The sequence below is a fragment of the Astyanax mexicanus genome, chromosome 23 (genome assembly GCF_023375975.1).
Source record: "Astyanax mexicanus isolate ESR-SI-001 chromosome 23, AstMex3_surface, whole genome shotgun sequence".
NCBI lineage: Eukaryota > Metazoa > Chordata > Actinopteri > Characiformes > Acestrorhamphidae > Astyanax > Astyanax mexicanus.
The window spans coordinates 641,379-669,188 of NC_064430.1; the positions used below are offsets into that span (position 1 = coordinate 641,379).

Genomic DNA, 27,810 nt, shown 5'->3' on the forward strand with positions numbered 1-27,810 from the left:
ATGTTCTGTATGAGCCGAGTAGTGTGAGTTTAATACATGAAAAAGTTGTTCACAGTTATAAAAAATGGTCTACCTATGATATTCCAATATCTTTTTTATTATTAAGTGTATTGTTTCTCAATTTTGAAAAGTAATCAAAGAACTTTTGGTTAAATTGTTATATTTTTATACTTTGTAGCCTCAATTTAAACGGAACATATTATGTAAAACTCTTTTTCTTTTTTTGTGTTTTTTTTATTTTATTTCCACTTGTGCATCTCACTATAAACTATAAACACCAAACACCAAAAAATCCATCCATCAGTTTTCTTTTCCTTGTGAATCAGCTGAAAGAGTTTGTTGTCGGGGATCATTTTCTTCTATGAGCCGTTCACCCTTCAACACCCAACAGATCCTCACCCACTAGATCTTCAGTTGAATAAACGCAAACTTCGTCTGAGGGAGGGATCTGTACCTAATGTGTTTTGTGCTTCTACGGCTCGTTCTGAAAGGGACTGAATCTGGTAGGAATAGAGCTGGTGAGATATGTATTATCTTTACGTGAGAGTGATTTTGTATGAAGAACGTCATGAACATGTTTTTGCACAGAACATAGACCTATTTTTACATATTCTATCTTATTTAAAAAAAAGGAAAGGTTTAATACTCCAAAACTAAAAAGTAAATACTTTTTTTCAGTGTTTTGCCCAGTGTATAACATGGCAGTTAGAGTCAGTGTTATAGTGTTTTTGGTGATGTTTAACTAATAAAATCAAACACATACACACAGATTCAGAAATTACATTAACTCTTTAATAAAGGACATAGTTTATAGATATATGTTTAAAAATCATAACAGAACAGAACTACATGTTCTATAAAATACATTCAACAGTTGTCTTGTTCTATTCAATAATAATTACAAAGATAACAATATTTACATCTATAAGTATTTAAGCTTACACGTTTCTCACACACTGGTTCTGCAGATAAAAATAAAATAAATTCTTAATTAAACAACAGAATCATAAAAACAGGATATAAAGTGAACAGTGAACAGATCCTCAGCCTCGTAATCCAGCTTTACCGCCACGACACCTCTCGCGCCGACACGACTGCAAAACACAAACACGGGTTCAGCTTCTGATTCAGTGCTAAATAATCCGGATTATTAATAATTCAGTTCATTTAAACAGTTTAAAAGTTTTCACAGTTTTTGGGATCGACGTTTAAAGTAGAAGGAGAGTGAATTGAGAGTCTAGAGCCGTAAAAAGTCTGAAAAGAAAGGAAATATCATTATACTGAAGATAAATGATGTTATGTAATAACAAAAGTTTGGGAGAAGGACCACGCCCAAACTCTACGTTCTAACTCCACCCCGTATCAATCAACCGTCCTATAAATACCTCCCCTAACTAACTACCTCTCGTGACGAAAACTTCGCAACCCACCTCCTCCCCAACAACCCCCTTTTTCTACTCTTCCACTTCTCATTAAATAAAAAGGGGGGGATATAACTGCACGCTTCTTCAAGCACGCAGTTCAGAACTCCAGCCCAAATTTCCCCGAGTTCCCTCCCCTTTTTCCTTCTTCTTTCTCTACTTCTTTAGGCGTGGTCCGCACTTAGCAAAAGATTGTCTTCCACTGGGTGGCCACTTTATTAGAAACACCTAACTACTGTGTATCGCTATTTTATCCTTTACTGTACCACGTTTTTCTTTCTTTATTTCTTCAGTTAATGTATTTTCTACATGATATATTAATATTAAAGAGATGAAAATGATTGCGGGACACATATGGAATTAAATATCTAGTAAATGGTAAAAAAAGTGTTATTCCTCCACATTAATCCCCTGATCTAATCCTGATGAACTGAGATGGTGATTTGAGGTGATTTAATTGGGATGAGCTGGAGCTTCACAGCGTGAAGGAAAAGCAGCAGCTATTGTTCAGCACCTCCAGGAACTCCTTCCTTCAAGACGCTGAGAAAACTATTCCAGGAGACTCTCCCTCATGAAGATACTGAGATTAAAATCTTACCAAGAGTCTGCACAGCTGAACTCAAAGCCTGGCCTGGGCTTCTTGGGCTTTAGCCCCGAATGATTATCCTGTAGACCCGAATTCTTTTGCTCAGCTTTGCTGTACTATTAATAAGGAGACAGGCCAATTACCACTGTATGAATGGGAAATCTTTTTATGCTTATCATGCTGCCGTATTAAGGATAATCAGCTTGCTGGTTTTGTGGGACGCGGAGAAACTGATTCAGAAACTGAAGTGGTCTCTTACTTTTTCTAGAGCTGCATATCTAATATTAAACTTGCATTGATGTGCCTGATCAGCCAATAGCTATTTTATTTTCAAAATGTTGTTCATTATTATGTGTGCATTATCTGTCCTCAAAGATAAATGTGATACTTAAAATAATCTAATATATAAATATAAATGAATATATTCTAATAAAGTGGCCAGAATTCAGTATAAAACATTAGAACAGAGAGAACTGAAGAGCAGGAGAGCCCAGAGGAGCAGGTGAGGCACTAGGTGAGGAAGGGGGTGGAGTCAGAGAGGCAGGAGGAGGAAGACTGTGACAGGAGGCAGGAGAAGAGGGCATCAGCGGGCACACAGCGGGCACTCTCTCACACATACACACCCTCAGGATGGAGGCTGGAGACCAGCGGGTTCTGCAGGCTGCGGGGGTTCCCCAGGATCTGCTTGGCGGTGGTGCGGGGGTTAAACTCCAGCACTGAGGGGTTCGAGTCTGAAACACATGAAAACCAGCGTTAGATTATAAACTGTTACAGCAATGTTTATTATAACATATTATAACCTGTTATAACCTGTTACTGCGCTGAACACTTTATACTGTAATTCTCTATTACTGTTTAACTGTAAAATATCACATACTGCTACAGATCCAGGCTGTTCCAGGCTCAGTGTAATGTTTAACAGCTCAGCTTTCTTTTCATTTGCTAAGAAAAATGTGTTTAAAAACTTCAATATTAATTTTTTTCCAGAAGTATAGTAAAGAAAAAAATCAAAATTTCAGGGACAATAAAAAACTCAAACTTGCTTACTTGATTATTTAATTTTGTAACACAAGTAGGTTGGATTATACCATCAGATCTGGGGAGAAAATCAAGTAATTTTTTTTTTTGCTGATATTTTAATTGTGAGGAGGAGAAATTAAAAGCTTAACATTTTAAGAAAAAACAAACTATAAAAATCTAATAAAAAAAATAAAGAAACAGTGAACTGATAAACATTACACTGGCCAAAATGATCCTGTAATTATATTAGGCATATACACACATACATATATACATATAATTTATTTAATTGTCTATAAATCTATCTATATATCTGCGTACCGGTCTAACTAACTAACTGTCTATTTATCTGTCTGTCTGTCTATGTATTTATCTATCTCTACCTACCTGCCTACTTACCTGTCTACCTACCAACCTATCTAACTATGTACCTACTTAACTAACTGTCTATCTGCCTATCTGTCTATACCTACCAATCTGTCTGTCTATCTATTTGTCTCTACCTACCTGCCTGCCTAACTACCTATCTACCTACTTACCTACCTAACTAACTAAATAACTAACTAACTGTCTATCTACCTGTATGTCTATACCTACCGGTCTGTCTCTCGGTCTCTATCTATCTATCCATCCATCCATCCATCCACCCACCCACCCACCCACCCACCTAACTAACCAACTAACTGTCTATCTGCATGTCTGTCTATATACCTACCTACCAGTCTGTCTGTGCATCTATCTGTCTCTACCTACCTACACATATACATACATGTCTATCTGCCTGTCTGTCTATATACCTACATACCGGTTAATCCGTCCATCAGTAAAGCAGATTATAGTGATGTATAATGTTTGCTGAAGGTGTATGTAGAGGTGTAGAGGTGTAGAGATGTTGAGATGTAGAATTCTGTATTTAGGTTGTGTAAACTCTGTCTGGAAGCACGTGACTGTTTACATTACATTCAGACCTACATGGAAAAGATCACGTGAGTTTACACTACACCTGCTACTATATATAAATATATATATGTATATATATAGTGTAATCCATGTAAACACTTTACACTGTGGATGGAGCAATGGATGGAACTCATATAATTAACAATGACTAGCCTCACTTACAAGATATCACCTCACAACTTATACAGATGTGGGTGGGAGTTCCCAAGCATTCTGTCCGCTTAAAGATGAGTTTAAACAGTTTACATACTGCTGTCCCATGACTTTTAGCATGGTGGTGTATAGTATATAGTTGTGGACGATATATCTTCCCAGAAATTATTGCGATACACAATATTTTTGTCATTTTAAGACTATTAAATGCCACTGACATAATCATAACAGAACAGCATTAAAAAGCAATTATACACTTTTTAAAGACAACAAAATTTGAATTAATCGTTTATTATAATTGGTTTAGGAATGATATACTTATTTATTTACCTACTGCAGTTCACACTGAGTGTACAGTATGTTATGGAGTCACAGGTATTGAAGAATGACTGGCTTAAACACTGTTTACTGTTATATATGTGAACAATCATACAAATAAACACAATAGACGATATTACGATTATCAAATGTTATTGAGGTCATATTAATTTATTGTACGATAAATCGATATTGCAATTATTGTGACAGGCCTATTTACAGTGTGAAACACTCTTTATAACTTCAACTTCAAGTGTTTGATCTGTTCTCTGTGTGTATTTATGTAATAAATAAGTATATTATACAGTAATTGTATAAAGAGCTGTTTATGTTGAGTACCTTCATCACTCTGTCCGTCAGGCGTCTGGTCGGACGGGTCCGGGTCGTCGGGCTGCACGCTGGGCGGGGCCGGAGGTCCGGTCTGCTGGATGAACTGCTGCAGGTTACACTGCCGAAGCTCCTTATTCAGCTCATCCAGCTCTTTAATCTTATCCTGAAACAGAGCAGAGATACACTACTGATTAAAAAACGATTTATTACTTTATTACTGCAGTTCTTCTTCTCCTGTCAGATTAACTCTAATTCTTCTCTTCTCTGCTGAAACTGAGACTCAGTCCTTAATCATGTTAATCTGAGCTAAAGGCTAAAGCTGCTGTTTCCATGTGGGTCAGCCAGACGTCTTCCTGTAGCAGTTTTTTGTCTCCAGTTTCTAAGAGTCTTTATTTGAAGGTGTAGAAACAGTACTCACCGCTCTCTGACTTCTGTATCTGTAATTTCTATAAAGAAAAGAAATAACTTCTACTTTTAATAGTTACAGAGTTCTCTACAGTGTTTCTGTCTTTTTCTAGTTATTATGATGATATAAGTGTGTAAGTGTGGAAATGTTTTGGAAATTCACATTTTTTAAAAAAAAATTCCAAAACTCCATTATTTAGTTTATTTCCATTAATATTCACCAGCTGTTTTTTTTAATTCCCCTTTTAAAACAATATATGATGATTACATTTTTAATACTAAAATTGTTTTTTAAGTATAAAACATATTCTCATTTTATTATTTTTTTTCTTTTGTAAATAATTCCACGTATGTTCATGTAAAGTTTTAATATAGTCTTTAATATAAACTATTTTTACAATGAAAAAATTATAAAGAGACTGGTATTATATACACTACACCTAAAAGCTGCTTATACAGTATATATTTCAGGTGTTAAATCACACAGCAGCCAGAAGGTGGCAGCAAAAATAACACTTTAAAAAATAAATTATACTTTAAATACTTATCACATTATTTAACTTTCCAATGTTTTATTTTTCATCAAATCTCATTTATTTTAGTATTAATATATATATTTTTATTATTACTATTATGTTTTAAATAATAAATGTTATTTAATAATATTAATAAATTATTTTAATACTAAAATAATTCTTATTTTAATAATACATTATTATTAAATATAAAAATATAATAGTCTACTACAGCAACATTTAAGAGTCAGTAGGTCATAATGATAATTATGCAGTAGAAGAGGGAGCAGCACGCCTCCACAGTACAGCAGTAGAAGTGGGCGGAGCTGAACAGGATATTATACCTGTCCTCGGCCCTCAGGTGATATTACTCACAGTGAGTTTACACTACAGCCACTGTTTAACTTCACCTCACTCCTGATCACCCAGAGTGACGCATCACTCTTATCAAAACAGCAGAAAACTGAAACAGCCCTGTGTTATTATTTTATTTTAATCAGTTACTATGGGGCTACAGGACGAGTCTGAACAACAGCCAGGAATAAAATAATATTAATAACACACTGTTCCATTAAAATAAATAAACCAGTCATGTGACAAATATAATCAATTTAACCTGTCTTTTATGTAGCAGCAGTAGTTCAGAGTTTAAATAATATATAAACTCTGTGTTACAATATAATTATCATTATTTACTCTGAATGAATATATTATTACATATATAGAGGAATATTAAACAGATTACGGTTGATTCTGTATCTACTGTAACTGTAGATTAATTACAGAGCAGTACGGGTACAACAGATTACGGTGCTGGTGATTCTGTATCTACTGTAACTGTAGATTAATTACAGAGCAGTACGGGTACAACAGATTAAAGTGCTGGTGATTCTGTATCTACTGTAACTGTAGATTAATTACAGAGCAGTACGGGTACAACAGATTACAGTGCTGGTGATTCTGTATCTACTGTAACTGTAGATTAATTACAGAGCAGTACGGGTACAACAGATTACGGTGCTGGTGATTCTGTATCTACTGTAACTGTAGATTAATTACAGAGCAGTACGGGTACAACAGATTACGGTGCTGGTGATTCTTTATCTACTGTAACTGTAGATTAATTACAGAGCAGAACGGGTACAACAGATTACAGTGCTGGTGATTCTGTATCTACTGTAACTGTAGATTAATTACAGAGCAGTACGGGTACAACAGATTACAGTGCTGGTGATTCTGTATCTACTGTAACTGTAGATTAATTACAGAGCAGTACGGGTACAACAGATTACAGTGCTGGTGATTCTGTATCTACTGTAACTGTAGATTAATTACAGAGCAGTACGGGTACAACAGATTACAGTGCTGGTGATTCTGTATCTACTGTAACTGTAGATTAATTACAGAGCAGTATGGGTACAACAGATTACAGTGCTGGTGATTCTGTATCTACTGTAACTGTAGATTAATTACAGAGCAGTATGGGTACAACAGATTACGGTGCTGGTGATTCTGTATCTACTGTAACTGTAGATTAATTACAGAGCAGTACGGGTACAACAGATTACGGTGCTGGTGATTCTGTATCTACTGTAACTGTATATTAATTACAGAGCAGTACGGGTACAACAGATTACGGTGCTGGTGATTCTGTATCTACTGTAACTGTAGATTAATTACAGAGCAGTACGGGTACAACAGATTACAGTGCTGGTGATTCTGTATCTACTGTAACTGTAGGTTAATTACAGAGCAGTACGGGTACAACAGATTACAGTGCTGGTGATTCTGTATCTACTGTAACTGTAGATTAATTACAGAGCAGTATAAGTACAACAGATTACGGTGCTGGTGATTCTGTATCTACTGTAACTGTAGATTAATTACAGAGCAGTACGGGTTCATCAGATTACAGTGCTGGTGATTCTGTATCTACTGTAACTGTAGATTAATTACAGAGCAGTATAAGTACAACAGATTACGGTGCTGGTGATTCTGTATCTACTGTAACTGTAGATTAATTACAGAGCAGTACGGGTACAACAGATTACAGTGCTGGTGATTCTGTATCTACTGTAACTGTAGGTTAATTACAGAGCAGTACGGGTACAACAGATTACGGTGCTGGTGATTCTGTATCTACTGTAACTGTAGATTAATTACAGAGCAGTACGGGTACAACAGATTACAGTGCTGGTGATTCTGTATCTACTGTAACTGTAGGTTAATTACAGAGCAGTACGGGTACAACAGATTACAGTGCTGGTGATTCTGTATCTACTGTAACTGTAGGTTAATTACAGAGCAGTACGGGTACAACAGATTACAGTGCTGGTGATTCTGTATCTACTGTAACTGTAGATTAATTACAGAGCAGTACGGGTACAACAGATTACAGTGCTGGTGATTCTGTATCTACTGTAACTGTAGATTAATTACAGAGCAGTACGGGTACAACAGATTACAGTGCTGGTGATTCTGTATCTACTGTAACTGTAGATTAATTACAGAGCAGTACGGGTACAACAGATTACAGTGCTGGTGATTCTGTATCTACTGTAACTGTAGATTTATTACAGAGCAGTATAAGTACAACAGATTACGGTGCTGGTGATTCTGTATCTACTGTAACTGTAGATTAATTACAGAGCAGTATAAGTACAACAGATTACGGTGCTGGTGATTCTGTATCTACTGTAACTGTAGATTAATTACAGAGCAGTACGGGTACAACAGATTACAGTGCTGGTGATTCTGTATCTACTGTAACTGTAGATTAATTACAGAGCAGTACGGGTACAACAGATTACAGTGCTGGTGATTCTGTATCTACTGTAACTGTAGATTAACCATAATTTATAAACCCTAATAAAAGGAAACCTGCACTCGAAGAATAGAGACGCATTCTGGCAGAGAGACAGAATTCAGCACAACACCTGAAAACAAAAGACAATTTGCTGCACTGACAGGTGATGTTGACAGGATGTAGAAAAAAAAGTTGTTTAGTCGCTCAGTCACTAAACTGTAGTATTAAATGTACAGAATTCAATGTAGCAAACATTAAACAGATTACTGTTTACCTGCAGAAGCTCCTCAGCTTTCTTCAGAGCGTGTTCCGTCTCTTTGAGGGACGAGTCCAGTTCAGTCCCTTGGCGAAGTACCGTGTCTAACTGTCCCTTCGCCTGCCCCAGGGACTCGGCGGTGACCTGTCCCTGCCGTATACCGTTCTTCCTGTTCTCCGCTTGGAGATGGACGTCTCGCTCCAGTCGTCCTCGCTGGGTCCCGGTTTCGTGGATCCGTTGGTTGTTATGGTCCAGAGCCGCGTGGATCTCCTTCAGTTTCTTCAGCATGTTCTGCTCCCTCTGAACCTCGGCGAGATACTCCGACTCCCAGTACTCCCCGTGAGCCAGCTCCGCCTCGTTACAGCGGAACGCCTGTCCCAGAGTGTCCATCTCCTCCAGCAGGTCCGGGGACAGGGCTGGAGGTGGAGGCTGTTCCATAACCCATACCTGCTGCTCCACCGTCTGGACCTGAGCCTGGAGAGCCTGCAGGCGGCTCTGCTGCTGAAGAACCTGCCGGAATATCTCCTCTTTGGACAGGCCGGACTGGGTCTGGGGTTGGGGTTGTTGGGGGGCTGGGTGCGCTCTGAGCTCCGGAGAATCTTTTTGGACCTTTTTAAAGTGTTTAATTCGAGTCTGTGGTGAGGTATTCGGTCCCAGGTTAAAGGTCAGGGCCTTTTTGGGCTCCTTCCTCTTCGGGAGCTCCGGTTCCTGAAGTCCAGTAAAAGACGAGTGTCGGTCGAGGTCAGAACCTTCGCTGGTGGTGGGTCCGGTCCTCCGTAGGATGAACTGCACCTCACTGCTCAGCTGACCCAGTTTGGACAGAGATTCCAGAGGACATTCATCAGCGACGAGCTGTCTCTCCGTGTCCCTCAGCTTCTGCACCAGAACGTAGCGTCCCGTCTGACCTGCAATTAATCAAATATATAGAACTTAAACTTTAAGATTGATGAGTTAAGACAACTTTGTTCATAGATGTTTAAAACTTAGAGAAGAACCTTTTTTTTTATCTAACCACAGAGCAACTGCTTAGCAACACCACAGCAACCACCACAGATTCCATAGCAATGCCTTGGCAACCACCTAGAAACTGCTTAGCAACACCATAGCAACCACTACTGATACAATAGCAACGTCTTAGCAACCAGCTAGCAACCAGTGATGGGAATAACGGTGTTGAAATAAATGGCGTTACTAATGCCATTACTTTTTTCAGTAATGAGTAATCTAACTAATTACTCTGATTGTCACTATAACGCTGTTACCATTTCCAGACACCATAGCAACCACCCAGCAAGCAGCTAGCAACACCATAGCAATCACCAAAAAAAACATAGCAACACCTTAGCAGCCACCCAGCAAGCAGCTAGCAACACCATACCACCATCCACAGACACCATAGCAACGCCTTAGCAACCACCTAGCAACCAGATAGCAACGCCATAGCGACCACTACAGATACCATGGCAAAACCTTTACAACCACCCAGCAACCAGCTAGCAACACCATAGCAATCAACAAAGAGACCATAGCAAGCGCCTAGCAACATCGGAGCAACCACCACAGACACCATAGCAACGCTTTAGCAACCACCCAGCAAACAGCTAGCAACACCATAGCAATCACCACAAATACCATAGCAACAGCTTAGCAACCACTTAGCAATACCATAACAACCACCACAGACACCATAGCAATGCCTTAGCAACATCATAGCAACAACCATAGCGACTCTTGGGAGCCACTGTAGCTGGTGGAGGAGCAGTGCTAGTGCTGGTGAGGAAGCAGTAAGGACATCGGTGCAAGCGCAGCAGCCAGAACAAGCTGAAACATCACGTGGCCACACGATACAAATTATTAATAAGGTTTGTGTTATAATTTACCAATGATAATTAGACCTTCACAGATTAACAGATTATTATAAATTTATATTTATTAAAAGTTAATACATACCTATAGCCTGAGCCAGAGCGATGACCACATCCTGGCAGGACGTCTCTTTGGACAGACCGCAGACGACTCGCTGCACCCCGTCCACCCAGACCTTCAGCTCCATCTCTCCGTCCCGGTATTACCCAGCAGCCCTTTCACACCGCGGCGTCCTGCTGCAGAGAGAACCAGAGAACACAGTGAGTTTAACGCTGAGGGTGGAGTTTTACACACCAATTATTCTAGTTTCCTTTAGTCATTTCTTACAGACAACCGTTTTGGAAGAGAAACATAAGTCCTATCCTAGCGGGATTCTTTTCTCAGGGGGACGTCTGTGTAATATATTTCACTCTTCTACTCTTTAGTGATAAAACTCCTGCATCCAAACTGCAATTGTAAAAACAGGAGGATCAGTGAGTTTTTAGGCTTTTTTTCTCGGTCACGTGACATCATCACAGAGTTCAGTAGCTCCTCCATTTCCACTCGCTGTTGTGCTTTTTTTAATGTGGATCTCCGTGGAAACCGTGGCACGCCCAAAGTGTAATTACGGTGCATCGAAGTGGACAAATATCTATTTTATTAAAGGCGAGGAGACGAAACTCAGAGATGTGCGTCCGGACGGGACTAAAATTACCGGGGAGCACGGAGTTCAGAGAAAAACAGTAGATAATTCAGCCTGTAATTTTCTCAGAGGACGTCTGAGAAAAACACCTACATGATCGTTCTGGACAGGAATAAAATCACAGAGGATAAAAAAAAAAGAGAAAATTAACCCAGAATCCCATAAGAAACAAATCCCATCCAGATAGGGCTACTCAGTACATATCCTGCAAGTGTTTTCATGACAAATCATGATCAGATGTGTAGTGCATTTAAAAGTCCTGATTAAAAGACCACAGTTGTGTAGCTTAACCTGGAAATAAGGCGTTTTAATCCTTTTAAAGGTTTTTCATGTCTGTCGCTCAAAGAACCCTTTTGTTGAAGCTTGTAAAATAATTTAAAGAGTGATATACATAATATAATAAATTATACAACAGTAAAATCATTAACCTTCATTTTCAGCAAAATGAAGAAAAATGAAGGCGATCTTAACCACACGTCACATAGACTGACTTATAACACATATAACTGCAGTCTACATTTAGAACAGCTTTAAAAAATCTTATTAATAGTATATAATAGTATATAATTGCTCTCTACAGTGATTTTGACTGTTTTTCATCATTAAACAAAATGAACAAAACAAAATTATTCTAAACAAACTCAAAAAAGCAACTAATTGATATTAATCTACATTAAAAGTACTCTTTCTCATTCTCCCTGCAATTACACACTCTCACCAGACAAAACCTACAGACTCTCGTTTTAACAACACTAAAATCAATAAAAAAACATTTGTTAATCTAAACTAAAGCTAAAATATTATTCAGCTTATGTAAACTCACTCTAATCCATTTCCTAAACCAAATAAAGCCGTCTCTGTTAGTTCCTCTGCGTGAGTAATTGTTTGTAAAGGCAGAAGTGTATTTAAATAAAGGAAATGACAGTTAAATGAAGCGTGAATGTGAATGCAGATTGATGTGGTTTATAGGTGTGAAGTAATGAAGTATCAATATGACTTCTTGTCACGTTATTTAAGTAGAAACATAGGTTATCTATACTTTACTGGAATAAATATTTTACATTTTCACACAATTATCTGGACTTTCTCCTCCTTACATTTAAAAAAACAGTCTCGTTACTCCTGTTTCATTTCAGCTGGTTTTCATTCCGGACTTCTCATCGTTCAATAAAACCCCTATCCAGATAAATCTCTCCATCCAGATAGAGTGAATCTGATTGTGATTGGATGTAGAGAAGTATAATCATATATCATTCATATAAAACATACACACTCCAGCAGGAACATAGCTGACGTATGTAGTCTAGTATGAAGATGATCCGTGCAGAGACTCAAGAGACAAACTCCAAATAAACTCCAGCCCAACTAAACTTCTTTAATATATTTACATTCTACTAAAATACATTCATTTACAATGGGGCATATATGCAGCTGAAACACTAGAGAACAGCCTAGAGCAAAATCCCAGATTATATTATCAACATTAACATTTTAATATTTTAACATTATAGTCATTATAGCTTTTAGTAAAATGTGTTATGGGACTCTGTGGGCGTGGCCTAAGCTTTTAGTACTTAATGGCTTTATTTTTTCTACTTACATTACTTTACTTTTACTTTTATACTTTAAGTAGTTTTGAATCCAGTACTTTTTAAAACACTTTCACTTAAAGAGTAAAAAGCTTGAGTTGATTCTTCTTCAACTTCTGCAGAAGTATTTTATTAAACTCTAGTACAGGGGTGTCCAAACTACGGCCCGTGGGCCATTTGCGGCCCGTTTCCTTTTTTGGAGCGGCCCGCGAGGTATTTTAGAAATAGAATGAAAGTTGGCTCCGCTGTTAAGCAGGTTTTTATAATGAGAGATTCAAAGTTTGAATGCTAGGTGTTAGAAACAAAGTCTAAAAGCGGAGAGAGTGCGCATTTCTAGTGCAGAAAAACGGGGCAAAGAGTCTAAAACCTGAGAGGGTGAAGTTGTAGCTCAAAAAAACGGGCCAAAGAGTCTAAAAGCGGAGAGAGTGCGCATTTCTAGCGCAGAAAAACGGGCCAAAGAGTCTAAAAGCGGAGAGAGTGCGCATTTCTAGCGCAGAAAAACGGGGCAAAGAGTCTAAAAGTTGCCGTAATTAAGGAGTTTAATATTAAGAGTCATCATGAAATGAAACATCAATTTGAAAAATCTTAGTTTACACAACACTGTCAAAGATAAAGATAGTAAGTCAAGTAAAATGGTGTGTAAATGAAATAATCAGGACAAAAGTATTATTTAAAGTGGTATATTTCATTATTAGTTTTATAACAGAGTCTGTGGCCCGTGACTTCAAATATATTTCTCCTTCTTGCCCCCAACAAAAAAGTTTGGACACCCCTGTACTAGTATCTATAATTCTATTCTACCTACAGAGTAATGAATGGAAATTTTCACACATTTGCACAAGCCTCGTGAACTGGTGAACCGCTGTTGGTATTCCATTATGATCCACTACAGGAATGCTGCAGTACGAGATTGAGATGTTCTGAATGCAGTGCTGATGATTGATATGAAACAGTAGCTGATTTACTGATTACTGATTATTTTTATGCATTGTTAGTGCTGGAGGTGCTAAAGCTAAATGCTAACGCTACAGTACGGCTATCACCACACCAGTTCACCACAGCGTGAAGGACGTGCTGTACTGGTGCGAACAGGAAATGAATAGTTAATGCTGTGTGAGAAAGATGGGTTTCAGACCGAGAGCAGTAAATAGTATTAATACTATTAATACTATTCACGCTCACCCTAAACCCAGTCTGCTGGGAAATGCAGTATTGATCTCTTCCTGTGGATCAGCTGCTCAAACTCAAACCCAATCAGACGGATAAATGAGCTAAAGCTTCATCAAACAAGCAAACAAATCAGCTGTATAGACTTTTTAAGGGTGTTTTCACACCCGCACTATTTTATCAGGTTAAAACAGACTCTGATTGTTTTTTAACTTTTAGTGGGGTTCGATTGAGCAAGTGTGAAAACAGTAATCACACTCAGGTTCAGTTTAAAACAGCTCAATCGAGCTGATATATTAGTCAGATATTGTTAGTTACCACAGCTATAAACAAACTCTGTCTCTGCTGCTGCTCCATGCTGTTTACAAACTGAGCACGGTCTGTGCTGCGCTCACTGCAATACTGTTTACTACGTGATTACTATGCTGCATGTACCTTTAAAAACACAGTGCTTAAGCATGCAGTGGCTAATTTTCAACCTTATTGGAACACTATATTTACTTTCTTACTCCTGCGCCAGACATCTCTGACCAATCAGAGGAGACGATATGTATACGTGGTTTATTGGTGCACATTTTACTGTGTTTAGGTTTATACCTGTGTGAAACCAAACCAAACAGAAACATACCTCAGTTATTTGCTAACACTTTACAATAAGAGTACATTTAAAAAAACATACTTACTACACAATGTCTCAACTAATTGTTAAGTATTATTAGGTAACATCTAAATAAAACAAAAATCTTTCGATATATGGAAACTATGGTGTAGAAAACAGTAAATAAAAAATCAAATATAATATTATATGATATTATGTGCTTGTTACGCCTAAGTTTGTTTACGGCTAAATAAAATATGAAAATAAAAAGTAAAATAATAACAAGCGTACTGTGCTTATTACACCTACGTTTGTTTACATCTAAACAATAAAATTATCTAGAAATCTTGAGAAAAGAAGTTCCCATTAAAGTTATAGAGTTATAGAATCTATAAAAGATGTAAACGTTCTTCTACATCATCTAATAGTGCTTTAAAGAGCTATAATATTAATATTAGAAATACTAGCAATATTATCCAGAGGTGGTTGTTAGGGTGTGGACGAAAAAATATTTTTAAAAAATTATAATAAAATAGAAAATAAAAAGTCAAATAACTAACAACAAGCTTATTGTGCTTATTTCGCCTGAATTTGTTTACCTCTAAACAATAAAACTATCTAGAAATCTTGAAAAACAGTTCCCATTAAAGTTTATAGAGTCTATAAAAGATGTAAACGTTCTCCTACATCATCTAATAGTGTTTTTAGGAGCTGTAATGGTTTAACAGTGTGTACATAACGCCTGTAGCGATTGTAGAGATTCTGTTCCTCAGAAGAAGCTGCTATAAAATATTTGGAGATCAAGCTGCTGCAGATCTTCTCGTTCCTGCTGGATGAGTCAGTTCCTCATTTTATCTCATCATAATGAGTTACAGTATTAAAGTAAAGCCCTGCGGCTCTGATCAGAAAACTCCTCTACTTTTATCATCAGCAGAGATTTACAGGTTTACAGGCGATGCTCAGGATGAAGCCTGTAAACGTACGAGTAGATTTACCTACATAGTAAATGAATAGTAAAGTGATCTATCAGATTATGAAGGAACACATAATGAATCATGTAGAAACTTAAAAACAGTGTTAAACAAACTAAATACTCTGTGAAGTATTTAGATACTCTTATCTGATAAACTTATCCTGTACAACAGAGGGAACTCTCGCTCTATTTCTTCTTATTTTAATTTACATTCTATTTTTTTTCTGATTGACTAAATTTTTAATTTCTTTATTTAGTTGAGTAGTTGTTTCTTCTCATAATCTGGATTATAGCATTACTCAAATATTCACTATTCACTGTATACCTGTAACTCTACCTCTTCACTACTTTACTTTAACTGATGCTCTCAAACTTTACATTAAGAGACAAGAAATTCAAGTAATTAACTCTTGATGAGTTCAGCACAGCTGTTAACTGAAAGCCTGAATTCCAGGGGACTCTACCTCATAAAACTGACTGAGAAAATCCAGCAGAGACGTTCAAAACTCATCATCTAAGTATCTGAAAGGGGGCTCTGAGTGGTCCAGTGGTCTTACCACTGCCACTATGTTCGGGAGATCAATCCCTGCTTTAATCCCGGTCATGCAGCTTGCTATCAGCTGCCGGAGCCCCGAGAGAGCACAGTTGGCTCTCTCTTGCTCTCTCTGGGTGGGTACAGTACAGTAGATGGCGCTCTCTCTCTCTCTTTCTCCTCATCACTTCTAGGGTGATGTAGATCAGCACAAGGCTGCGTCTGTGAGCTGCACTTGCCTCCGAGCGTTAGCGCTGTGCTGTGATGCTACTCGTCAATTCTACACAATCAGCAGCAGCTCAAAAAGAGGCGGAGTCTGAATTCACATGTGTCGGAGGAGGCGTGTGCTAGTCTTCACCCTCCTGGTGTTGGGGCATCACTAGTGATAGTGGAGATAAGGTAATTGACCGTGTAAATTGGGAGAAAAGGGGAAATAATTTAGAAATAAAATTGTCGAGTAAAAGAAATCTAAGCATCTTAAATATGAAACATATTCTGGTTTGTTTAATACATATGTTTGAATGAGTTTAGTATTAATCTACAATGCAGACCTGTTTCTCTGAAATATACTGAGACGTGTTTTTAGTATATTTATTATTTAACCTTTAATTTAACCAGGCAAATCATTAAAAACTGATTCTTAATATAACAGTTATAACAGTGTGTAACAGAGCGTGTACCAGCTCTGAGGGTAAAGATCAGTGTGATTTGAACCTGCGACGCTCCCACAGCAATCATTAACCAGCACACACACATTCCTATACACACTGAAACCTCCCACACACACACACACACACACACATACCTGAGTCGGGGAAGCGGCCGTGTACAAACAAACCACAAACTAAGAAGTGCAGCCATGTTCCTCTAATCCAGAGCTGCTGACAGTGATTAAGTGTGTGAGGTGTAAGTTAAGTGAAACTATGTGCTGTGAGTTTTAAAGTAGGGAAATTTAGCCTTTTATTTAATTGGGCTAAAATGCTAAGCGCTAATCAGCTAATCACGCTAATCACTCTATGGCCCTATTTAAGTGATCTATAGCCGAGATATTGACTATACACCGTGCAGCTTGATTGAGGTTGTGTCAGTGTGTCGGGAAAAGTACACCTTGCACATCTCGAAACGCAAATCACTAACTATGTACTAATTCTCCTAATTATTCATGGGTGTGGTTAATTCATTTTAGGCGTTATGTGAAATAAACTAATCAGAGTGTCTGTTGTTCATCATTCTCTTTAAGAGTAGATCAGGTGAGCTCTGTCTTTGGTGGATTGCTATTGTAACGGTGCAGCTACCTGGACGTGTTCAACAAACTCTTCTCAGCAGAGGAAACTGAGCTGCTGGTTGACGCTGTGAAGGAGCTCCAGCAGCTCATTTACGGGAACAGCAATGTTATTTTATTTACTATTCTGTTTATTGTTGATGTAAAAGTTGGGTTTGTGCTGCTGTGTGTTCATGTGTGTGTAATAAGTGGGGGTGTACGCTCGGCTCGGCACGGCGCCTGTGTTACCGAGATAGCGATGAACGTCTGACTGTTGGCGTCTGTCTAGGTTGTATTCAGTCAGTGGAGCTCCTGTGTTTTCTGTTACTAAGATAAACAAGATAAAACTCCAGAAATGTACCTGAACACACCTCATTTCCAGAACACCACGCCCATCAGTGTAGATATATTCAGAAGCTCTGCTGCTGTTTAAACCAGGCAGGAGGAAGATAAGAGTGAAAATAGCCTGTGGGCGGGGTGTAAGATAGCAATGAGCATTGCAACGCTCCATGTGCAGGGTTAAAGATAGAACCCAGAGATCTTCATTACTACATTTTAAGTTTAAATTTAATTAGGTTTAATGAATTTTTTATTTTTTTTTGGTGATTTAAACTAACAACTAAACTTCCCTTCCCTTTAATTCCTCCTGAAATTCATTTGTACATCCACCTGTCCTGATTTTAAACTTATCTAATCTGTGTTCAGCTTCACAGAAGCTTCCTTTCACAGTAAACCCACTCGCCTACAGAGCTAAAGAGAAGCGATTGCTATCGAAAAGCAAACATTATGTCATTCACTGTTCCGTCACACCGTGTTCCAGTTTCAAGGTCTAAACCTGAGAGAGAATAAAAGGAAACAGTGTTTTAAAGGTGAATATTTCACTCCAAATTCCAATGTTTTGCTAAAGTTGGCAATTATTAACTCTCTAAAGATGCTATTTAGCTTTAGCTTATTTCTCACACTGGCTGCATGTTTGCATATTAAGTGTGCTGTAATCTTAGGGAAGTAGGAAGTAGAGAAAACACTCTGTATAGAGGCTGTTAGAGATGGAACAGGGCCACGTTTCTGCTTTTATAGCAATACTACATCCGTATTCTTTATACCATAATAATAATGATAATTCTGTATTTATTAAAGATTATTTAATGTGACTTAATATGTTATACACTGAAAAACACTTTAGAAGATGGTCTGAGATGCACATTTAAAACAGAAACAAATCCAATCACTCAAACCACTTCAGGAAGTGGTCTGAGATGTGATCTTTCTTTTTTTAAGAACCAATTCAGTAATTTCTGTTATTTCAGTTCTTTGGCACTGACCCCAAACCATACTGGGTATTAGACTGGTGCCATCAAACCAATGATAATGATAATTCTAATGCTAGTCAACGTCTTAGCAGGCCTACAGTATACAGCTCTGGAAAAAAAATTAAAGAAAGCACTTAAAAATGATGAGTTTCTTTGATTTTACCAAATTAAAATCCTCTGGAATATAATCAAGAGGAAGATCAAACCAGGCTTTGCACCAGCAGTAAAGCAGCATAAAGTTATCCAAAAGCAGAGTGTAAGACAGAAATATTGATTTCTGAACTCTTATTTGAGGTCTGAAAGTTCTGCTTTTTTTGTTATTTTGTTATTTCTCATTTTCTGGAATATTTTTATTTGTAATTTGGGAGAAATGTTGTCTGTAGTTTATAGAATAAAACAACAATGTTCATTTTACTCAAACATAAACCTATAAATAGCAAAATCAGAGAAACTGATTCAGAAACTGAACTTACTCATGTTCTTCTTAATAAAACATCACCCCACTCCACTGATCAATGCAGGCTTAAAGATTTCCTAAACACCTGATTGGCTGATGGTTTGCACTCTACAGATACCAGGATGTGAGTGTAATTACACACCCGGCGTCTGATCAGATCCAAGTGGTGAATCTTCCTCACAATGGACCCATCTGTTCCCCCGGCTCCTCTTTAACCAAACTAACCTCAGATTTACCATCAGCCACCTGGGAAAATATCACCACATAAAGCAGCGCAGATACTGCACATTCCATACCTGTAACTTTATACTCTCTCGCACTATCATCTCATCTAAAATTAGACACATCAGAGATTCACACGACCTTGTGCTCACCAGCGTTCAATAAGTCTGAACCTGATACATGGGAGTGTTAGCGGGGCGGCAGCGGTAATATAATATAGTACCAACATAAGAGAGAACGGTTAAAATGAGGCTTACATTTAGTTTTAGTTAGTTATTAAGTATGGTTGTGCATTGGGAAGCATTGCAGATTGCTTCCGTTTTTGATTTGATACATGGTTTTCTTAAGAATTAGCCCTATCCGGATGGGATTAGTTTCTCAGGGGGACGCCTATTAAAAATATTTCACACTTCTACTCTTTAGTGATAAAACTCCTGCATCTGCAATTGTAAAAACAGGAGGATCAGTGAGTTTTTAGGCTTTTTTCTCGGTCACGTGGCATCACAGCGTTCAGTAGCTCCTCCATTTCCACTTGCTGTTGTGTTTTTAATGTGGATCTCTGTGGAAACCGTGGCGCGCCCAAAGTGTAATTACGGTGCGCAGCAGTGGACAGGAGACGAAACTCAGAGATGTGCGTCCGGACGGGACTAAAATTACCAGAGGAGCACGGAGTTCAGAGAAAAACAGTAGATAATTCAGCCTGTAATTTACTCAGAGAACGTCTGAGAAAAACACGTACATGATCGTTCTGGACGGGAATAAAATCACAGAGGATAAAAACCCCCATAAAAGAGAAAATTACCCAGAACCCCCTGAGAAAATAATCCCATCAATGTTGTTTTGACCTGCACTCGTTTACTCGTCGTTTTATTTCCATCCCTCGCTCCTCATATTGACTCCCATGCATTTTCAAATATGTTCAAGCCATAGAGTTTCATTGTCCCGAAAGCCAAAAAAAATTCCAAGGCAACACCTTTGCAATCAACAGCTATACCATTGCAAGGTCTTACCAACCACCTATCAACCACCACAAATACCATAGCAACACCACAGCAACCCCCAGAGACACTGTAGGAACACTATTGCAACCACCACTGATCCCATTGTTGTGGCAGCCACCAAAATTGATGTACACCTTAGCAACACACACCTTTCCAAAGCAACATTTTGGCAACCAACAGCTATACCATCCCAATCACTTAGCAACACCATACCAACAACCACAATAGATGCTATAGCAACCCCTTGGCAACCATTTAGCAACATTTTAGCTATACAACCATCCTTTAGGAAATGCACTTTTCTAGTTCCATTTGCTTTTGTAACTGGAGACAATTGTTTAACTAATTAAACTAATTAACTAATTTAACTAATTTAGATTTGAATTCCATTTGTATCTGGATAAAGTCAGCCCGAATGAAAATGAGAAATAAAAGTGTAAACACACTTAAGACGCATTTAAAACAGATACAAATATTTCTCCACATCATGATAATGAGATTAAAGAGGCAAAGCTTAAGCTTTAATCTATACTGTCACTGTAAAATATCACAGTAATTCAAATCATGTTAGAAAATCAGAATTCGTCTATGGAAGAGAACAAATTTTCACTAAAACTGTCCACACTTTTGCAAAGTTCAACATAACAGGGTGTTCTATGATATTTCTGTGTTTTCTGAAATGTTTTAAATATAATAAATAGTCAAAACAATTAAAAAAACATATAATTAAGTCATAAGACACAGTACTCTGATCGTGACAAAGCTCATGTAAAAATGCTGAAACTGTGTGAATTGCAGTGAGAACAGGAACCGGTCGGAAGTGGGCTCGGCGGATCACACAGGCGTCGGGTTTCACTCGTCTAGATAAAGAGGTGAAACTGATTCAGACGTACAGCATTTTTCAGACGTGTTCATTGTGTGTGAAGGGAGGAGTGTTCTTAATGAGATCACTAAACCTGGAAGTAAACAAGCGCTGCAACCTGAGCATGAGGCCGATGGCATGCAGTATTTCAGGTGCGTCGACCTGCGTTTCCTGTACAGCAGTCCAAACAGTGCAAAGGGCACTTTTTGAAAATAAATACCTGAGTAGAGTTTCTGACTAATGAGACAGAAATATTTCCTTTTTGTAATGAAGGTTTTGAGTAATTATTGAGCCGTCTGTCTATAGGACACTTTCAGCTACAGCTTTAATTTTTTTTTCCATCGCTAATGCAGAATTAGTTTATTTGGGCTTTAATTGATTCAGTGTTATGGTTTAATACAGTCCAGACAAATCTATCTATCTATCTATCTATCTATCTATCTATCTATCTATCTATCTATCTATCTATCTATCTATCTATCTATCTATCTATCTATCTATCTATCTGGGAAGCACCTTAAGACATTGTCATAATCATGAGATTTCATGAGTCAGGGGTTAGTATCTCATAATTATGACTTAGTATCTCATAATTATGACTTAGTATCTCATAATCATGATTTAGTATATCATAATTATGACTTACTATCTCATAATTATGATTAAGTATCTCATAATTATGACTTAATATCTCATAATTATGATTTAGTATATCATAATTATGACTTACTATCTCATAATTATGATTAAGTATCTCATAATTATGACTTAATATCTCATAATTATGATTTAGTATATCATAATTATGACTTACTATCTCAGTCATAGTCATATTTTAGTCATATTGTATTTTGATTAGGAAAAATAAAGAAGTTTAAGTCATGCTCTTTACATAGGCAGTTATACTAAAGGGGTTAAAATCAATTATCTAATCAGCTGATTAGATCGTAGCACCATGCAAAGATGATTTAGGCAAAAAAGTATAATAATAATTTAGGAAGGTGTCACTATGTGTTTGAGTTACACCATAGGACAGCTTTACACCAAATTCCTGAAGCACTATGAGTGTGAATAGAACATTTGCTATTGCTATAGGTTGTTATATACAGTATATACAATGTACACATTTAATTGAGTTTAATTGAGTTTGTATTATTTAGTTTATCCTAACACAGTATAGTGTAGTATCTCACATATAAAGCTACTGAGTTGACGGCTGTGTCGCACCATAGGACAGCTTTACACTAAATTCCTGAAGTGATATCAGTGTCAGCAGAAGAGTGAAGTGATGGAAATGGAAAGGGCTGGTCACTGTGTTTACAGTATCTGCTTCCCAGATAGAGGGAGAACTAGACGTCCCAGTTTCCATCGTCCTCAGTGTACACTGAATAAGATCCATCATTATAAACTCGTTCTTCACCACAGGACTCTATCCATCCTGTTCTCCTACACTTCCTACAGCAGGTTTACAGCAGTAACACTACTGACTTAACATATAGTCTGTAAACTGGAATAGAGAGATGGCTGGCCAGTCTGATTTGCATATTCAAATGAAGTTCCAAGAAGATGTGGAGGACTGAAGTCAGAGAAGTAAACCAGTGGACTGAAATAGTGGACGTATAATTCTTTAGTCACATAATAAAGTCCCTGTAATTTACTGTCTAATGTACTGTACTGTAATGTACTTTCTTTTTGGATTTACTTTAGGCTGAGGGTATTAATCCTATTTTTGTTTTATGAATATGTAGTTTGTATGTTGGTGTTTTAGGAATGTGTTTAAGTTGGTCAGAAGCACTATATAATAAAGGTAAGAATTAACAGCACTTAACACTCACACTAACACTCATACAACACTCACCGCACTATCAACTATTTACTATCATTAGTAACAGCACTATTATTTATTGGTTTTGTAAATAACTTTTTTCTACATATGTATGTACATTTATTTATATTATGTACATATATATATTGCTGTGTACTTGTACTGAGCAATAACAATAAAAAGGATTATATCTATATCTATCTATTTATCACAGTAATAACACTATATATAAATAATGTCTCAACTAATTATTTATCAACACTACTTAATTTTTTATTAGACAGACAGATATATAATAGACAGATAGGAATTTCCTTTGAATAGATAGATAGATAGATAGATAGATAGATAGATAGATAGATAGATAGATAGATAGATAGATAGATAGATTAATTGATTTAGGAATCTAAGAATGTTGTAAATAATGAATTGAGACATTTGTTAAAATATAATGATTATTAATAGATATATACAGCATCTATACAGCATATATAAACCATACATACGCCATCTATACACCATATATAAATCACATTATATATATTCCATATATACACCATCTATACACCATATATCCACCATCTATACACCATGCATACACCATCTATACACCATATATAAACCCCAGTATATATATATATACCACATATACACATCTATACACCATGCATACACCATCTATACACCATATATCCACCATATGTAAACTATATATACACCATCTATACACCATATATAAACCATCTATACACCATGCATACACCATCTATACACCATATATAAACCCCAGTATATATATATATACCACATATACACATCTATACACCATGCATACACCATCTATACACCATATGTAAACCATGCATACACCATCTATACACCATATATCCACCATATGTAAACTATATATACACCATCTATACACCATATATAAACCACAGCATATATACATCATATATACATTATACATATATATATACTTATATACATTACATAAAAAACATCTATACACCATACATAATCGCTGTCCAATGAAAAACAAGTATCTCCATTTTTGTGGATTTTTAGATTTTTAGATTTGTGGATTTTGACTTCCATTGAAAGTTTAGAAGGTTTTTTTTCTCTCTCCTGTAAAGTTGCTATTTTGGAAATACTAGCGACGATATACAGCTTCTATACATATATATATATATACACCATATATACCCATATATAAACATTTCTACAGGTAAGTTTTCTCTCTGTCCTCAGTAAAGACTAGAGCAGACATGAATAGCAGTGGAAATACACCTGACTGTAGTGAAGAGGAACCTGATAAACCTGCTGCTGAGAGAGAGAGAGAGAGAGAGAGAGAGAGAGCTGTGTTTACCTCACTGCTGTAGTCTCTCGCCCCACTGTTCAGCTTCTCTCTCACCATACTGAGTAAAACCTGTCAAAAACAAACAAAAACCAAAAAACCCAGATCCAGATAATTCCAGTAGTGTCCAGATGGAGTCTGATATAAACGTCAATTAAAAAATAAATAAATTAACTTAATTTAAAGTGTTCAACAGGTTTAGAGAGTGAGAGCGGTGGTGTTCTGTCTCTCTCTCTCTCTGTCTGTCTATCTGTACTACGCTATGATAGTCCACATACCATGGACTGCCCATAGCTCCTCCCACTCAACAGGTATTCTCACTCACTCACTCACTCTCTCTCTCTCTCTCACTCTGACTCTCTCTCTCTCTCTCACTCTCTCTCTCTTATTGTGACTCTCTCTCTTTCTCTCTCTCTCTCTCTCTTATTGTGACTCTCTCTCTTTCTCTCTCTCTCTCTCTCTCTCACTCTGACTCTCTCTCTCTCTCTCACTCTCTCTCTCTTATTGTGACTCTCTCTCTTTCTCTCTCTCTCTCTCTCTCTCTCTCTCTTTTGTACACACTTTTTTACTGTTTACTGCGTAATTCCATATGTGTTCCTTAATTGTTTTCAAATAGATCATTAATAATGATAAATAATTTAGACATTTGTTAAGATACAATAATTATTAATAAATAGACATATACACCATCTATATGCTATATATACATCTATACAGCATATATAAACCATATATACACCATTTATACGGAAAATACACACCATATATACAACATATATACACTATACATCTATACATATATACATTATATATATATTCTATTCAGTTGTTTTCAACAGATAGATATCTTTCAAAAGATAGATAGATAGATAGATAGATAGATAGATAGATAGATAGATAGATAGATAGGAATGCCCTTTTTTGTTTAAAGAATGTTGTAAATAATAATGAATTTACAAAAAAATGCAGCATTCCTATTTTTTCTATCTATAATTTTTATGAATGTCATGTCTATAAGACTCTATAAACATACTTATAACACACTATAAAGCATTCATGAAGTATTATGAATGTGGCTATACATACTTGTAAAAATGTATAACTATATAATTATAACTTTTAGACACTTGTTAATTATACTTAATAATACTACTACTAATAATAATAATAATAATAAGAAGAAGAAGAAGAAGAAGAAGAAGAAAAGTCTAAAATGTAGAGAATACATTAAATACAATTTTAATAATTTACAATTCTCAAGATGTTTCCTAACAGCAGAAACAGATATATTATAAAACACTGCATTTCCACTGGGTAATAAATCTGTCCAGACGCTTTTTGAGACTGACCGTTTGTCCCTGATTTACATTACACAGCCTCACAGTGTCAGAACCTCTTATCAGCCGCGCTGCCGCCACACACACACACACACACATATCTACAATAGAGCATCTTGAGCTTTGTTATACAGCCCACAATAAAACCTTTACAGAGCTGTGTGTCTTTTTTAACAATAAGAACTATAAACAAATCAAAAGGTCAAATACACATGACAGGAACTAGCATGGTGTCCCATGACTTTTGGCATGTCTTGTTGAAGCTAAAGAATGCTGCACGGACCTGTGGGATATGTGTTGTGGAGCATCCTGGAGATAATAAATTAATGTTTATCTGCTATTGAAGATGAAATTATTGAATTTTTGCTCCAGGAATCGAACAAGGTCACCCAAAAGCAGTGTGTAAGACTGGTGGAGGAGAACATGATGCCAAGATGCATGAAAAAAAACTGTGATTAAAAACCAACCAGGGTTATTCCACCAAATATTGATTATTTCTGAGCTCTCTGTTTCTAAATAAATATGTGTGAAAGCTCTGCATTTGTACCTTTTTCCTTATTTTGACCATTTTTCATTTTCTGCTAATAAATGCTCTAAATAATAATATTTTCAGTTTTCTGTGATTTTTTTCCATAGCTGTGTATTGCAATATAAAAAGAAATTAAACAGTAATTTTCCCCAAATTTCACTAGAACTCAAAGAGTCAACACTTTATGTTCTTAATAATGCAATCTGTGATTTTTTTTGTACTAAGCAGCAAAGACGTTTTAGAAATGTAATTTGACATTGCACAAAACATTGCATATTCTGCAGTGTGACTACTGCACGTGTGAACATTGTGAAACGATATGTTGTACAGCTCTTGTGCAATTGCCTAAGCCTGTAATGATAATTACATTGTCAATTTATCAAAATTAATATAAAATGTGAACACAAACAAAAAAAAAGTCATTTTTTACTGAACTCAAAATCACTTAGTGTGTTTACTTCTCCAGAAAAGCCTATTAACATGAACGAGCTGGTATCTAAACCTTGTTTTAAAAAAAGTGCTTAAAAAAATTATATTTAGAATTTTACTTCTCTATAAAAGTGTCAAAGTACTGTATAAATGCACTATAATTGTATTATATTATCATTATATCAGTGGCTTTTGGAACAATAATATAGTTTATCGCCATTATTTCTAGGAGAGAATTTAGGAATTACCCCATTTTTCAATTATTTTCAAAAATTGAAAAGTCCAATAAATAAAATTCAAGTATACAAAATGCAAAAATAAAATGCTAATAGAATTTCTGATTAATAAGCTCTATATAATAACAGCTGCTAAATCTCTGTATATCATGAATGTAAATGCAATATATTATATAAATATATCAGTATAAGAATGTCTGTCCCGCACTGAGTGTGAGGACAGTGTCCAACTAAAGACGGCGTGTCCTCGGGGACACAGAGAAACACGAACAGGACGGACTCACCTCACTCACACCTCTGACGTCCATGAAGAAACGACGCAGAAAAGAAGAGAGAGAGAGGGATTGTAGAAATGGATCAGTCTGATTCTTCAAGGCCTCTGCAGATGAGTGAAGTGGAGCTGCTGCATTCGGTTGCCTGGTTACGGATGCTTTTTCAAGCAGATCGGCCAATAGGAAGGCTACGTGGTGGACACACAAAGGACCATGTGACGGCTGGGTCGTCTTTCAGAAGAAAGGGGGACGTGGAGAGGACGGATTACTTAGTGAGAGAAAGGCAGTTTAACTCTGAATTTACCTCCCAACCCCCGTCTCACCCACTGTCTCATATACCCCGTCCCTTACACCCTGTCCCTTACACTGTCCCCTACACAGAGACACAGAGAACTCTGTAACCATTAAACGTATTAAAAGTCTTTTCTTTAGAAAAATTACAGATGAAGCCAGAGAAAGACTTTAAAAGACTCTTAGAAACTGGAGAAAACTGCTACAGGAAGACGTCTGGCTGACCCACATGGAAACAGCAGCT

General features: G+C 36.8%; 1 protein-coding gene across 2 annotated transcripts; it reads right to left on the reverse strand.

Annotated features, from left to right (window-relative positions):
• Positions 1-770: 770 nt before the first annotated feature.
• rassf7b (Ras association domain family member 7b) lies at positions 771-27,391 on the reverse strand. Of its 2 annotated transcripts, XM_022665258.2 has the most exons (7): positions 27,288-27,391; positions 24,485-24,544; positions 10,721-10,872; positions 8,789-9,675; positions 4,798-4,951; positions 2,631-2,738; positions 771-1,094 (listed from the first exon to the last, which is right to left on the reverse strand). In XM_022665258.2, the coding sequence occupies exons 3-7, from the start codon at positions 10,821-10,823 to the stop codon at positions 1,063-1,065; spliced, it is 1,284 nt and encodes a 427-aa protein (XP_022520979.1). In that variant the 5' UTR covers positions 10,824-10,872; positions 24,485-24,544; positions 27,288-27,391; the 3' UTR covers positions 771-1,062. The 2 variants fall into 2 exon arrangements, with proteins under 2 accessions (XP_022520979.1, XP_022520981.1); XM_022665260.2 differs by lacking the exon at positions 24,485-24,544 and having other exon boundaries at positions 27,288-27,380.
• Positions 27,392-27,810: the final 419 nt, after the last annotated feature.